Below are 13,590 nucleotides of genomic sequence, written 5' to 3'. Positions count from 1 at the left end.
GGGATTTTAGTTGTCTTGAGGTGCCTTTAATTTGTTGGAATGATTATTTATATCTATTTAAATTAAAAAAACGGATATATATCTTTCTTTAAATTTCAGAAAATTGATTGGGTAAAGAAGGATGGAAATACTATTTCAACACGACTGACCCGTATTAATTGGGCCACTGAAGGCCCAGAAACTATTCACAAGTTGTGTTTTTTACAGTGCAAGAAATATTCATCCTTCGGTGAGTGACTTGTGAAATTAGGGACAATTCCCCCAAATCTGAGAGAACAGGGACCGTCCGAAACTCAGAAACTCGAAACCCACCTTAACAATGGCTTCCTCCAAACAATCCGCAGCCGAGAAAAAGACCAAAACAACCAAACCTACGAAATCACCTAAGAAGCAAAATGGTATTGTTACCACGAAAAGGAACCCGGAAAAGAATAATAAGACCGCCAACGGCACCGTCAGCCATTCCAACGGCTTCGTGTCAATCCCATCTTCAAGCGTCGAGTCCCAGGAAGACGGAGAACAAGGACGGAGCAGAAGTGCCGGCACGAGTAAGAGAGCCCGTGTCACCAAACCCACGAAAGGCAAACGAAAACAGCGAGAGGAAGAGGTCAACGACGTCGTTGATCAACGAGAAGAGGAAGAAGAAGAAGTTGGAGAGAAACAGGACGTGAAGACGCATAGGTTTCCGATGCATCGTATCAAGACGATTATCCGAAGTGAGAACTCCGATTTACGCGTTACGCAGGAGGCCCTTTTTGTCGTCAACAAAGCTACGGTATTTTATCCTTTTATTTCTATCATTCACGGATTTCAGCTCGGTTTCAACCCAATCACAAATCTAGGGTTTTCAATTTTTATTTTTTGGATGAAGAAAATAAATGTGTTTGTGTTTATGAAGGTTTATTTCAATTGTTTGCAGGAGAAGTTCCTTGAACAATTTACGAAAGATGCGTATTCGTGTTGTGTTGGGGACCGTAAAAAATCGCTCGCTTACAAGCACCTATGTAGTGTCTCTAACTATCTTTTCTGTCTAAATTTGTTATTGAGCAACGTATTTCTTGTTCGATAATTGCATTGCTTTAGAAATGTGTCATGGGTTGGTTTGTTTTCTCAAACACTTTCATTGATCTCGTTAAAAAAAAATAGAACACTTTTTAAAGATTTGGATGAACTTTGGCCAATTCTTTCGTTTTAGCTTTTAACACTTGGCTATCTGCTCTGCATCAGTAGTTGGTTGTTTTTAATGATATCCTTTTGCTTGCGTTGCGTAGATCTTGTTGAATAGCTGGGGTTCATGATCTTGATTATTTAAAATCAATGAAGCGTTGAAAAGAAATTTTATAATTTTCATTGAATGCGGTGATCTTTGTTGCACATTTTCGCAGTTTTGGTTCATGATTCATGGAAGGAAACGCAACACCAATGCACTGCTACCTATGGTTTTTAGTATTTTACTTGTTCTATCTAGTAAAGTTGGGGCCGTTGGGGCCTTTGTGCTGCATGACTTATGCTTTCTTTTGGGATAAATTATAAACTATTGTGGCTGCAGTAATATCAATTGCATGAAAAAATCATTAACAGACCTTTTTCTACTCTTGATTTATTAGAAAGCTTAAGGGATGCTTGGGAAATGAGATGAGATGAGAAATATGTGAATAGTAGTAAAATGATTTGAGTTATGGTGTTTTATTGGATTTTGGGAAAAGAGAGAAAAAAAGTTGAATTAAAATATTATAAAGTTAAAATATTGTTAGAATATAATTTTTAATATAATTTTTGTTTTGAGATTTGAAAAAGTTAAATTGTTTTTTGTGTTTTGTTTTGGAAGTTTGGGAAAGTTGTAATAATTAGGTAATGATTAGATGAAAAAGTTAAATATTTGAAATTGAGAAGTGTTTGTGTTTGAGTGATGTTTGGAAAAAAAATGAGATGAAATGAAATGGGATAGGATAGGATAGGATGAGATGAAACCATCTCTATTCCCAAACAACCTCTAAATTTCAGACAATTTGCTTGTTACTTCTAATTGATTCAACACTCAGCTTGTAGAGGGTTTCAAAGACTCTTTAAATGTTTAATGTCCCTAATCTGTGCTAGATTTTAAGCAAGTCAATACCGTTATTTTTATTCAAGCTGTATTAAAATTGCTTCTTTCTCATTTCAGCATCGGTCATTTGTAAAACGAGGAGATATGACTTTCTTTCAGGTATTTGTATGCTTCTCTTGGTGAAACCTTTCCATGTTAAATACAATATATTCTAGACTTTTCTGCAGTTTCTGATGTTATTTACGTGTCTGTAGATTTTGTCCCTGAGAAGATAAAAGCTGAAAATGCCTTGGCAGAGAGAAAATTAAATGAGACAGAAGTGGGCTAGGTCCTTCAAAATGTGCTGATTGGGATAATAATCCTGCAATTGCTTAAACAAAGCTCATTTATTGCCTTGGATCATGATCTTCCTGCTCAAAGCGCTTAGTGTACTCAGGAAACCCATTACTTGGACAATTATGGAGCAGATCCATGTGTAATCAATCACATCTACCTCTTAAGGGTCTTACAACAGTTGAACCATGTGCATGCTGGTCTAGCAAATGAAAAACAGTTGGATACATTTGATAGATCACCTCGTGAGATGGCCAGTGAGCTGGTTTGGATTGAATTTAGAGTTCTGTAGATATAGTTAATTTTTGTTCTATGAATTTTTCGAGCAGATTGTTCTTAATTCTGGTCAGGTGATCATTCTTTGAATTGAATTCTATTTAACAGTTATCTATTTTAATTTTTAATTATGAATATTAGAGTGAAAGATTAGTTTCAACACAGCATGGCATATTTAATCTGGGTTCTATAGTGATAGGAAACATCCTGCAAACCTATGAACAAACTTTGCATTGCTCAATTGGAAAATATACTGTTCAGCTGCTTTTTCTTCTCCCAGTAGGAGTGGTTTTGAAACCCTCACCAAGTGCCTTGGACCAATCTCAAAGTGTAGGAAAATAATAGGGAATCTTGCTAGAACTTTGGATTACTATTCCAGGAGGAATGGATCTGACATCCATATGCTTATGCTTCTCTATGTATATCTAACAGTTCTGCTCTATAATATGAGCTTGTTCCTCCAAATCAAACCCAGTGTTGCAAATTTATCCGTAGCATGCTTTGATTTTATTTGCTCTTTCAATCTCAATCCATTTACGTACTGGCAGTATCATTTGAGTGGCAACCTCAATAGGTTCACTCTAGAGTTTGAACTTCTCTCTCCAAAATATCATACTCTGGATTTGGATGTTACATACTCAAGAGTCCAAGACACTCGGTGATAGCCGTACTTGCACCATGCCTAAGCCTAAAATTATGGGAAAGTTGCAGTGGGGCATTCAAAAACAATGAGCTTTATGTTTAATCTCTTGTCAGCTCTCTGCGCGGTGATTCCCTTACATAACCTTACCGTGCAAAATAGAAACAATGTAATTGGTAAATCAGATTTTGCACTTGTTAGTGCTAAATTCTTTGCTTTGAATTTCCAGCGTTTTATTTCCTGGATGCATACGAGAACCGGAAGGTCATCAACTACCATTCCAAGAAGTTTATCATTCGTAGGACACAAGTAAGAAAGGGAAAACGGAAAGGGGTTGGGGGTGGGGGAAAATTGTAATGAACCCAGTGAAAAGAATAGTAATATCGATAATAAAAGAGAATGAACGAAGAAAATAAAGATAATGAATACACCTTGGAGTATTCGAGGTCTCCAATTCCTCCCAAATGAAAATATAAGTTTTAGTAATAATTTTCCAGATTCCTCTCCCACCATTCAGGCGTGGGTTATATACAGATGCCTAGGGAATTACTACAGTACCCTTAAACTAAAATTACTACAGTACCCTTAAACTATTACAGACTGAATATAAGTAAACTGCATCGTTTTACTGCTTTTAAATTACTACACTACATTTATTAAAACTGTGCCGTATAATAGAAATCAGCCCAAGTTGTAACTCTGCATTTAAGCATGCGACGTTGTTTCTCCAAGTAGCAACTTCAGACGGCAAATTCCCATTCAGGTTCATAACAAAAAAGGATTACAGTGTTCAATTTTGCACAGAATGGCTATTCTGCTAAAAAATGGTTATTTTTCTGTTCAAGAAAAAAGGTAAAACAGCCATGTAAAAACATCAGAAAATCATGTAAAAACAACAGGCTAATGGCGGTACAGATTTCCTGGTCTCATCCAGATTCTTCTCGTGTATTTTATCGATGTACAGATTTATAACTAGCGGCACTTGTTTTGCCTGGCAATGGCGGTTGCTCTTTTGGACCACTACCTACAAGGACTTGTGAGTTGTTTGATTGGCTTTCCAAATTTCCTGGTCTCATCCAAATCTTCACCTGCCCTTCCCGGCAGGCAGTGAGAACGGATTCGTCGGTAAAAATTAAACCTGATAAGGGTTCCAGATGGACTCGATGGGCAATTAATGGGGACAGCTTTGGAACATCTCGCATGCTTGGAGCAGCTGGTTGGAGAGTGCCCACTGGGCAAGCACTATCCCAATGAGATGATTGGCTTCCAGTGCTGAACGTGGGGGACCCACCAGGCGGACACCGGCGAAGTGGCACTATGATCTCATCCATTGACAAATCCCACAAAAGCAATTGTGTATCCTGTAAACATGAAGCAGATGATAAAGCAAAGACAGTTTTCTGTACGGCCCTAAATTGTAATCATTTGAGGAGACATCAAGTAAGATTATTATGGAATTGAAAACCAATATATTCTGCGTGATTTTCAGCTCTACAAACTACTATTAGATGAAGACCGGAAAATCAAAGACCTTTATTACAAGGCAATACCTCAGCACATAGTTTTCTATCAAGTCAAGGCCCAGCTTCTTAGCATCAAGTTTTCCATGGCACTAATTTTTGTTAAATAATTTGTCCAAAAACCTTGGCATAATACAACCTGTTTATGGTATTCTCCCCAGAAGATTCTTGTCCGCTCTTTTTCCTACTTGACGAAATTGAACTTAATACACAAGGCACATGGTACATCTGATTCATTTTTGGTACTTTAAAATGTGGGACTTCAGAGGAAAAAGGCCAACATCTAATTGACTATGTAATCTTGACTACTTGGTGACATTACTGACATCAAGGTGGCTATCAATTCAAAGAAACATTTATTATCCATTTTATTTCTTGCAAATAGAGACACATTTATTCTCTTGCATTAATACTAGTAATTTTTATTTTTTTACCTTTTACTTTTTTTGTTTTTTATTTTTATTTTTTTTTTTGGGGGGGGGGGGGTGTTGAAGGGGCAGGGGAAATAAGTTATAAAAAGAAAATTAAACTTTAAACAAAAAGGGAAAAAGATAAAGAAGCTGAGCAACAGAATTTCCTAAATTACACATGGGCAGAAGAGCAAAAGGGAGGAGGGGTGATAGCACAAAATTACCTGACCAACAGAACCAAACCGGTACATGACATTTTCTTCAGAACCATCTGAAGTTGGTGATGACCAATACGAGTCAAAAGCCACACCACTGACCTGCAAGCCATCCCCTCTAAATTGTTTAAGATAGCCATATGCAACTCAAATAAAAACTTCAACAATTCTCAAACGAGCTTGTTAACAATTCAAAACATTACCCATGAGTTGTGCCCCTCTCCCCATGCTACAACCTTCCGATCTTCCATACTCCATACTGTAACTAGATCGTCTTCCCCACCAGTCAGAATGTATTTTCCATCGAAACTGACAATTAGCATTTAAGGGTTATGTATATTTTCTTCTTTTTGGGTTTTTTTTCTTTTTCATTGGGGTTGGGGGGCAGCTTGTTTAAAAAGTTTCAGCATTCTCTATATGGAATCATGATAAGGAAATACTATGTAATATGCAATTTGAATAGCCTGGAATCTGGATATATAAATGAGGAGAACATTGGCCAAGCAATAATCTCTTACATATCAAGTTACCTCCAGGCAATACATAGAAGTGCACCATAATAACTTTTTCCACCACATATGAGTTGTTCTTTTGAGTAGTCAAATACCCGTAGATATCCTACATTTAGCACTTGCCATCAGGACCTCTATAGTAAGTGGAATTTATCTATAAATCACAAGAATAAGAAATCAGAAGAATACCATCTCGACCAACCGTCGCCAAATATGCACCATCAGCAGAAAAGGCAATGCTGTTTATTGAACCTTGGCAGATATGCCATCTAGAAATTGGATTACTCTACAAATAAAATTAAAGAAGAAATGAGGATGGCAACTACACATATATAAAGAAAGAAACGAAGGTGGAAACTATAAAACAGGTAGCTTTGCAATCGTATCTTCCATAAAATTTGGTGACAGAAGAAGATTTTTCTAAGCCAAGTTGCACCATCTGTAAGTAATGAATAGAGGCAGATACACAACAAATTTACAAGCACACGCATGGAAATGCGTGGATGCATGCAAGAATACAAAAATTCAGAGAAGGAACAAATTGTTTTAAGAATTACGCATATATGTGCATCATGTATTATACGTCACAATGTTTTATGCAAACAATATGTGAAGTCTCAAAAGTCAAAAAGTGTTGCCATGCAAGTTGTCCACTTGTTCCTGTCCCCCTTTTAATAGATTACACATAATTGACTATGTACCAAGTTCTGTTTAGGATAACAGAAAGTTATTTGTATATGATTAGAATAAGTCACAATTGCTCCCAAGTGTCCAACAACTAGACATAACACAGAGACAAAACTGCACAACTGGTTACAATTTACAACAGCTTATCAATTCCACAATACTGATGTTTTTAGTGTCTCAGCACTATCTGTATAATTATTATTTTATATAGTAATCGTGAAACAGAACTGGTATTGAAGTGATTATAGAACAGCAACAAACTACTTGAATATGAACATATACTCTTTTTTGTAAGTAACATGAACATATACTTCAGAATAATAAAATCAATTACCTTACTGGACTTTGCATGCACAACAGAAAACTGGGTTTGATCCTTTATAACAGGAAAGGATGAATCAACAGTACCATCCTTGCCCTATAATAAAAAGGAAGTTATACTAATTTTAGTTTGTGCAGTAGAGCAGAAGGTAACAGTAAAGGCAGGCCGAGAATAAGCAAGTTTAATAAAGTTGAGGCTTGCCTTTTCGTACACATACAGGCTTCCATCAGCATGAGCAACAACAAAAGCACCATCACCCTTTGGAACCCATGCAACACTGGTGCATCGACTGCTAAGAACAACTAGTTAGTTCACACATTCAGACTAGTAACCACACCAGACAAACATAGATGTGCACACATTCAAACATACAAACGTAAATACACACACATGCATGAGTATTTTTACCATGACATTATAAACAATGCCACAACTTGCGACCCCAAACTTACATTCTCCAGTCACCCCCCTTGTATAGACTTATTTGCAAAACCTAGAAAAAAAATGTACCAACCTATTATCCATTCACAACAGGACCCAAACTACAATACACCACATAAATATCTTAGAATTTTGTACTTCCACATAGATTAAAAGATTCAACTGAAGGAAAATTCACTGCATTAAAAAAAAAAAACAACTTTGAGAAAGTAGAATATCTGCAGGACCTTCACTCTCCAGTTCAGCTTTCACTTTATTTCAATAAACAGGTGCAGTTTGTTTGCAAGGAAATTAACAAGTGAACTTTCTCAGTCCTCCAAGGCTTCCTAAGGATTTCTATCGTGAGGGAGGTTATTATGTCGTTTAAAAAATTTACACTTTCTTAATAAAGGCATGTGATTGAATCAACTCTATTAAGGTTACCAAGTATTAAGCACGTATTAAGCCTTATTTAGGTGAAACTCTAGAAGAAGGTAATTTTCTTTATAGGTTTTCTTCCCAGTCCCCTTCTTTGAATTCTTTAAATTTATTCTTGTCGTGCAACCTCACCAAGGCAGGGTCCTTCAGAGCTAGCCTTGGGGAGCAAATCAAGGATAAATCCTATGTAACGCCCCAATGGAAAGCCCAAGCCACATGGCATATTCTCCAAAATGACTAGTCAATGATATAACTGGAACATTATAAAGAGCAATAATTTTTCCTTCTCAAGCAATGTGAGATCCGATACACCACCTACCTTTTATCATAATGGGGTATTACAATCTCTCCCCATTATATTCCCGACGTCCTCATCGGGCCAATCCGCCGTAGGTGGCAAGGCTCAAGTCCCACATTTTTAGTTGGGATAGACTTTGATACCATTTGAAACACTCCAATGGAAGGCTCAAGGCACATAGCCTATACTCCCAAATGACTAGTCAATGATATAATTGGAGCCCCATTAGAACATTATCTTTTTTTTTTTGATAGGTAAAAAGAAGTTTTATTGATTCACGTAAAGAGACAAAGCCCGAGTACACAGGAAGTATACAAGAAAGTGCCTAATTATGAACTATGTGCTACTGATAGTAGCGTACAAAACATTAAGGCTCGTTCTATCCCATACAATAGAAGAGGCCCAGAGCAACAAAGTATGAAAGAAGAAATCCCTAAAACTGTCCGGAGAGCGTTCCCTATCCTCAAAGCAGCGACCATTTCTTTCGTTTCACATGCACCACATTAAACATAAAGGTACCATCTTCCATATAGTAGCGATTTGGCGATTGCCCCTAATCCCTCGCCAACAAGCCAAAAGATCTATAACCCTTTTAGGCATGACCCATGCGATACCGAGCCTCAAGAAGATTATATCCCACAATACCTTAACTGCTTCGCAATGAAGAAGAAGGTGATCCGCTGATTCCCTGTTGCGTTTGCACATGTAGCACCGATCCATTATGTAAAGTCCACGCTTTCTTAATTTGTCGATTGTTAAGATTTTACCATGGGAGGACAACCAAGCAAAGAAAGCAACCTTGAGAGTAGCATTACTCTTCCAAATGCTCTTCCACGGGAAAGCATTAGGGGAATGGTTCACCAAGGCCTTGTAGTATGAACGAACAGAAAATTTCTTGTTCCCTGTGCATGACCAGAGTAAGCTATCCTCCCCTCCTGCCCTTGTCTTCAGCGCATATAAGATTCTGTAGAAATTAGTGATGGCTCCCACCTCCCAATCCTGGACAGCTCTAGTGAATCTCACAGACCAATGAATGGAATCGACGGTTCTGCACATATTATCAGCCACTGAGGAGCCCTAGTCAGACGCAATCCTAAATAGAGAGGGGAAAGCGGTATTCAAAGCAACATCCCCGCACCATATATCACGCCAAAACTTGATTCGCGTGCCCCTTCCCACCAAGAACCTGCAGTTGACTAGAAAATCATCCCAACTATTCCAGATCATTTTCCAAACTCCCACTCCATATGCCCCTCTGACTTCCTTAGAGCACCACCCTCCCCAGATGCTCCCATATTTAACATCTAAAATATTCCTCCAAAGAGTGTCCCCCTCATGATGGTAATGCCATAGCCATTTTCCAAGAAGTGCCTTGTTAAAAGTTTTCAAATTTCTTAAACCCAGCCCACCGCAAGACAGCGGGGTGCAAACTTTATCCCATTTGATCAGATGAAATTTCTTCGCATCCTCTAGACCTCCCCATTGGAACATTATAAAGTACAAGAACTTCTCATTCCCAAGCAATGTGGGATCCCATACACCACATACCTTTATCAAAATGGGGTATCCCATCCTATCTAGTAGAAATTATGGGAATTTAAGGCAGAATCGAATTCAGGATATTTGAGACTACAACTCATCTCAAGCCCACTTAGATCACTAGGTTGCATCTTGACAATATCAGGTTGCATCCTTACTTTGATAAAGAGTATGTTGTCTACTTTTCTTACGTATTTTCTTTCACTTTTCCCTTTGCCGGCTGGGGTTGCTAGTAGAGTTGAGAATATTTATCGTAATTTCTTATGAGGAGGAATGAGAGCGGAAAAAAAGTTTCATTTGGTTAGTTGGAATAAGGTTTGTCAACTGGTTTCGTGTGGAGGATTGGGGGTGAGAAATTTGAGGTTGTTTAATAAAGCACTCCTTGGAAAATGGCTTTGGAGATATCATGAAGAGAGAGATGCTTTATGGAAGAATGTTGTTGCTGTTAAATATGGGAGTGGGTAGGGGGATTGGTGTTCTAATGAAGTTAGAGAATCGTATGGAAGGGTATTAGGAAAGGTTGAGGGGAGTATTCTAAACATATTAAATTTAAGGTGGGGGAAGGGAAGAGGATTCTCTTTTGGCATGACATTTGGTGTGGGGAATCAGCTCTTAAATCAGATTTTCCATCTCTTTACAGGATTGCAAGGGATCAAAATGTTGCTGTGGCAGATTACCTTCAATGTACGGATAATAATATTCTATGGAATGTTGACTTTATTAGAGATGCAAATGACTGGGAAGTGAATGTTGTTTCAGATTTTATGGGAAGATTTTATAACTCAAGTGATGCAGGGAAGAGAGGACAGGCTATTGTGGGATCATGCTGGAAATTTCAGGTTTTCAGTCAGTTCTTATTATAAGGTACTTAATTGTCATTCTAGCTGTGTATTCCCCTGGAAAAGCATTTGGAGGGTGAAGGTACCTACTAAGGTGGCGTTCTTCAGTTGGGTGGTTGGTCTAGGGAAAGTATTGACCACAGATAACCTTAGAAAACGTGGTTTGTGTATAGTTGATTGGAGTGTCATGTGCAAGAAGGATGGTGAATCTGTAAATCATCTTGTTTTACATTGTGAGGTGGCAAAGTCTTTGTGGAATGAGGTTATTGGTTGGATAGGTTTATATTAGGTGATGCCTAAGGAAATTGTGGATCTCCTTGCATGTTGGAATGGTTTCGAGGCAAGGAAATGTGCTGCTGCCAGATGGAGAATGATTCCTTTGTGTTTAATGTGGTGTTTATGGCTGGAAAGGAATGAGAGATGTTTTGAAGACAAAGAGCGTTCTTTTGAAGATCTTCGTTATTTTTTCTTTTCTACTTTTGAGTTTGTGGGCTAGGATCTTTGTAAGGAATGATGATAATGTACTGAATCTATTTCTGTCGTAGTTTCCTGCTTTCTAGTGTGTAGTAGGTATTTCATTTGTATACTTCCTGTGTATTTGGGCTGTGCCTATTCTTGGTAATAAAATTCTTATTAATTACAAAATAAAATTAAACTAGTGCTGCAATTGACAGTCCATTTTTTCCCTATGTCATCTTCTGCCAACTTTACTTCATCTGAATGAGACAGAATGAGTTCTTTACCCAAACCATTTTTTGGTAACACCACCTCAAAGAAATTTCAACTACAATGTAGATGGAGATTCCTCCAATTCGCCTAAAAGAAGACACTGCAATGCTAAAAAAGAGATATGTATGGAAATGAAGCTTACAAAGGACAAAGGTCCTCTGGAAATCAGCACGATGTTGGATTAGTGATGGAAAGTCTTCAGTTAAAATTTTAGAACTAAAAATTTTAGCGCCTGTTGACAACCAATGGATCCGAAGCCTACAAGAAAACTACACCGGCTGATAGAGCTTAAAAAAAATCTATTTTTTATTGATGTATCTATTGCTAATCAGAATTGATGACTTCCCATAAACTATTCCTTTGTATTGATGAAAATCCTATCAATGATACTTCAATTATATTGAACTTAATGACAGTCTTACATGACCGTCTGAACTGAGTTCATCAAAAGAAAGAGGAAGAAAAAAAAGAAGCGATTAACATGGAAGAAAAAGTTGTGTGCCCTATAAAGGAAGCTCTAACATAGGCACGTTTTGAGATTGAGAGACCAGAAAACATGGCAAAAGAGAAAAAGGAAACAAACTTAAAACAGTCTTGCCTGTTACTGACTGAACCTTCTTTGTTATAATGTTGTGCCCCAACAAGCTTCTTTCCAACATCTTGTAATTGTTGTCTCAAAGACGTTGAGTAGACTGCAATAACATGAAAAATAAGCAGGTTAGAATCTTCTTCTTTGTATAATGATGAATAAATCATTAAAAAAAAAACTTTTACCATCTCCAGAGTACAATCCTATAAGCAAGTCATGTCCATCCTTGGCTTCAGGATCAAATGCATGGCAGATAGGGTTTGAATTGCTAAAATGTATCGATTTTATAGGATCCTGAAAATAAAAAATCTTACCATCAGCATAAATTCCCAACCAGACACCCAAATATCTCCAACTACCACAGCCCTATGGATGCCTATTACCTTATCTGGCGAATTGAGGTCGCTGAAAAACAAGGTATCCCCAACATTGAATATCAAATAGGTTCCTTTACCATCGTAATTTGAAAGAAGCATAGAATGACTACCATTCGACCCTGCCAATGAACTACTTCTACTCGTTACATTAGCAGCTTTACTTGCGCCATTCCCTCCTACAAAACTAGGCGGGCGGCCACCATTTCCACCCCCGACCCCTAAGAGCCTTGCAGCAGCATATCTCACTCCGCTGCTTGTACTTGCACTCGAGCTTGGTGCGGCCCCAGCCTGTGCAGGCTTTTCCTTGACGTGCGCTAGAGTTATCTGAAAATCACATACCAGACTTCAATTATTTGAAAGTCAGATAGAAATTTATTTCTTATTTGATAGCTGAAAAAAGAAATAAACTACAATTTAAAATTAAAGAATTCTGTAACCTAGAAGCGTGATAAGGAAAAAAAAAGATTATCCATTTAAATGAATTCATTTCGAATTAGCGAATGGTGAAGTAAACATCAGGGAACCAGGGCAGCAAAGAAGTTACCAATTATCAAAATCTTGTTCACTTGAACTTTTCAAAATCTTCCTTTTCTTTCCTTTCTTTTCTAATCCCAAAATTCTCTCACTGAAAAAGAAACATCGAAAAGAAAAATAAAAAGAAAGCCCGACCTGAGAAATGGATTTGCCGTGTGAATAAGGGAGGAGACCAGGGGGGTGAGTCTTCTCGTAATGGAGCTTGTACCGTCCCTCTGGAGTCTTGAAGTACGTCTTCAGCGCCTGAGATTGCGCATTTGTCGCCGATGGAGACGACGTCATGGCCGTGGACGTCGTCGTCGATGCCGACGCCATCACCCCGTTTCCGTAGCCGTTGTTTCCGTTGTGCATCATCATCGCGATTCTGCCCGTCTCTCCCACTTTCCTTTTCTCTAGAGTCTTTCACGCTCGGACATTTTCGTAGCTCTTTTTTCTCTCCTCCCTCCCTCCCAAATCTCTTTTTCTCAAAGACCCCTCTGCTAGTGCTGCTCGTTTCTTCTGTTCAGCTACTGTTACTGCCCGATCAGGAGCAATGATCCTGTGCTTCTCGTATACAAGTGTGTATCGTGATCGCATTTTGGACGATGAGAGATCGAGACATTAGACATAAAGGTGGTCATCTTCATGAACGGCTAGGATGTAGGAATCATGAGTGGAGCTTTGGCATTGGTGGGTAACCTGTATACGTGGACTAATCCGCAATAAGACGCATGCAATGGAAGGAAACTACGAGTGCCGTCGAGAGAAGGACCTCGCGATTAAAGTCGTTGGCTTGTTGTGGGCCGCCCGATGGATAGACCTCATTTTTTATAATATATATATATATCGATTACTATTATATAAGTGGCTATCTAACGGAATAAAA

The 13,590-nt window shown here is 38.2% G+C and overlaps 2 protein-coding genes across 2 annotated transcripts; one reads left to right on the top strand and one right to left on the bottom strand.

Annotated features, from left to right (window-relative positions):
* Positions 1-226: 226 nt before the first annotated feature.
* On the top strand, positions 227-2,746 carry LOC121239911 (DNA polymerase epsilon subunit C). The gene is made up of 4 exons (XM_041137286.1): positions 227-775; positions 920-1,004; positions 2,165-2,206; positions 2,302-2,746. The coding sequence occupies exons 1-4, from the start codon at positions 320-322 to the stop codon at positions 2,373-2,375; spliced, it is 657 nt and encodes a 218-aa protein (XP_040993220.1). The 5' UTR covers positions 227-319; the 3' UTR covers positions 2,376-2,746.
* Positions 2,747-4,214: 1,468 nt separating this feature from the next.
* Positions 4,215-13,183, bottom strand: LOC121239639 (dystrophia myotonica WD repeat-containing protein-like). The gene is made up of 11 exons (XM_041136917.1): positions 12,861-13,183; positions 12,198-12,515; positions 12,000-12,108; positions 11,824-11,917; positions 7,164-7,251; positions 6,975-7,058; positions 6,143-6,239; positions 5,972-6,059; positions 5,645-5,750; positions 5,451-5,543; positions 4,215-4,657 (listed from the first exon to the last, which is right to left on the bottom strand). Exons 1-11 carry the CDS (start codon positions 13,080-13,082, stop codon positions 4,247-4,249), a joined length of 1,710 nt encoding a protein of 569 aa, XP_040992851.1. The 5' UTR covers positions 13,083-13,183; the 3' UTR covers positions 4,215-4,246.
* Between the last annotated feature and the right edge of the window lie 407 nt (positions 13,184-13,590).

Source organism: Juglans microcarpa x Juglans regia, chromosome 7D, assembly GCF_004785595.1.
Source record: "Juglans microcarpa x Juglans regia isolate MS1-56 chromosome 7D, Jm3101_v1.0, whole genome shotgun sequence".
In the NCBI taxonomy this organism is placed as follows: Eukaryota; Viridiplantae; Streptophyta; class Magnoliopsida; order Fagales; family Juglandaceae; genus Juglans; species Juglans microcarpa x Juglans regia.
The sequence above is the reverse complement of the archived record's forward strand: the minus strand, read 5'-3'. Positions and strand labels throughout refer to the sequence as shown.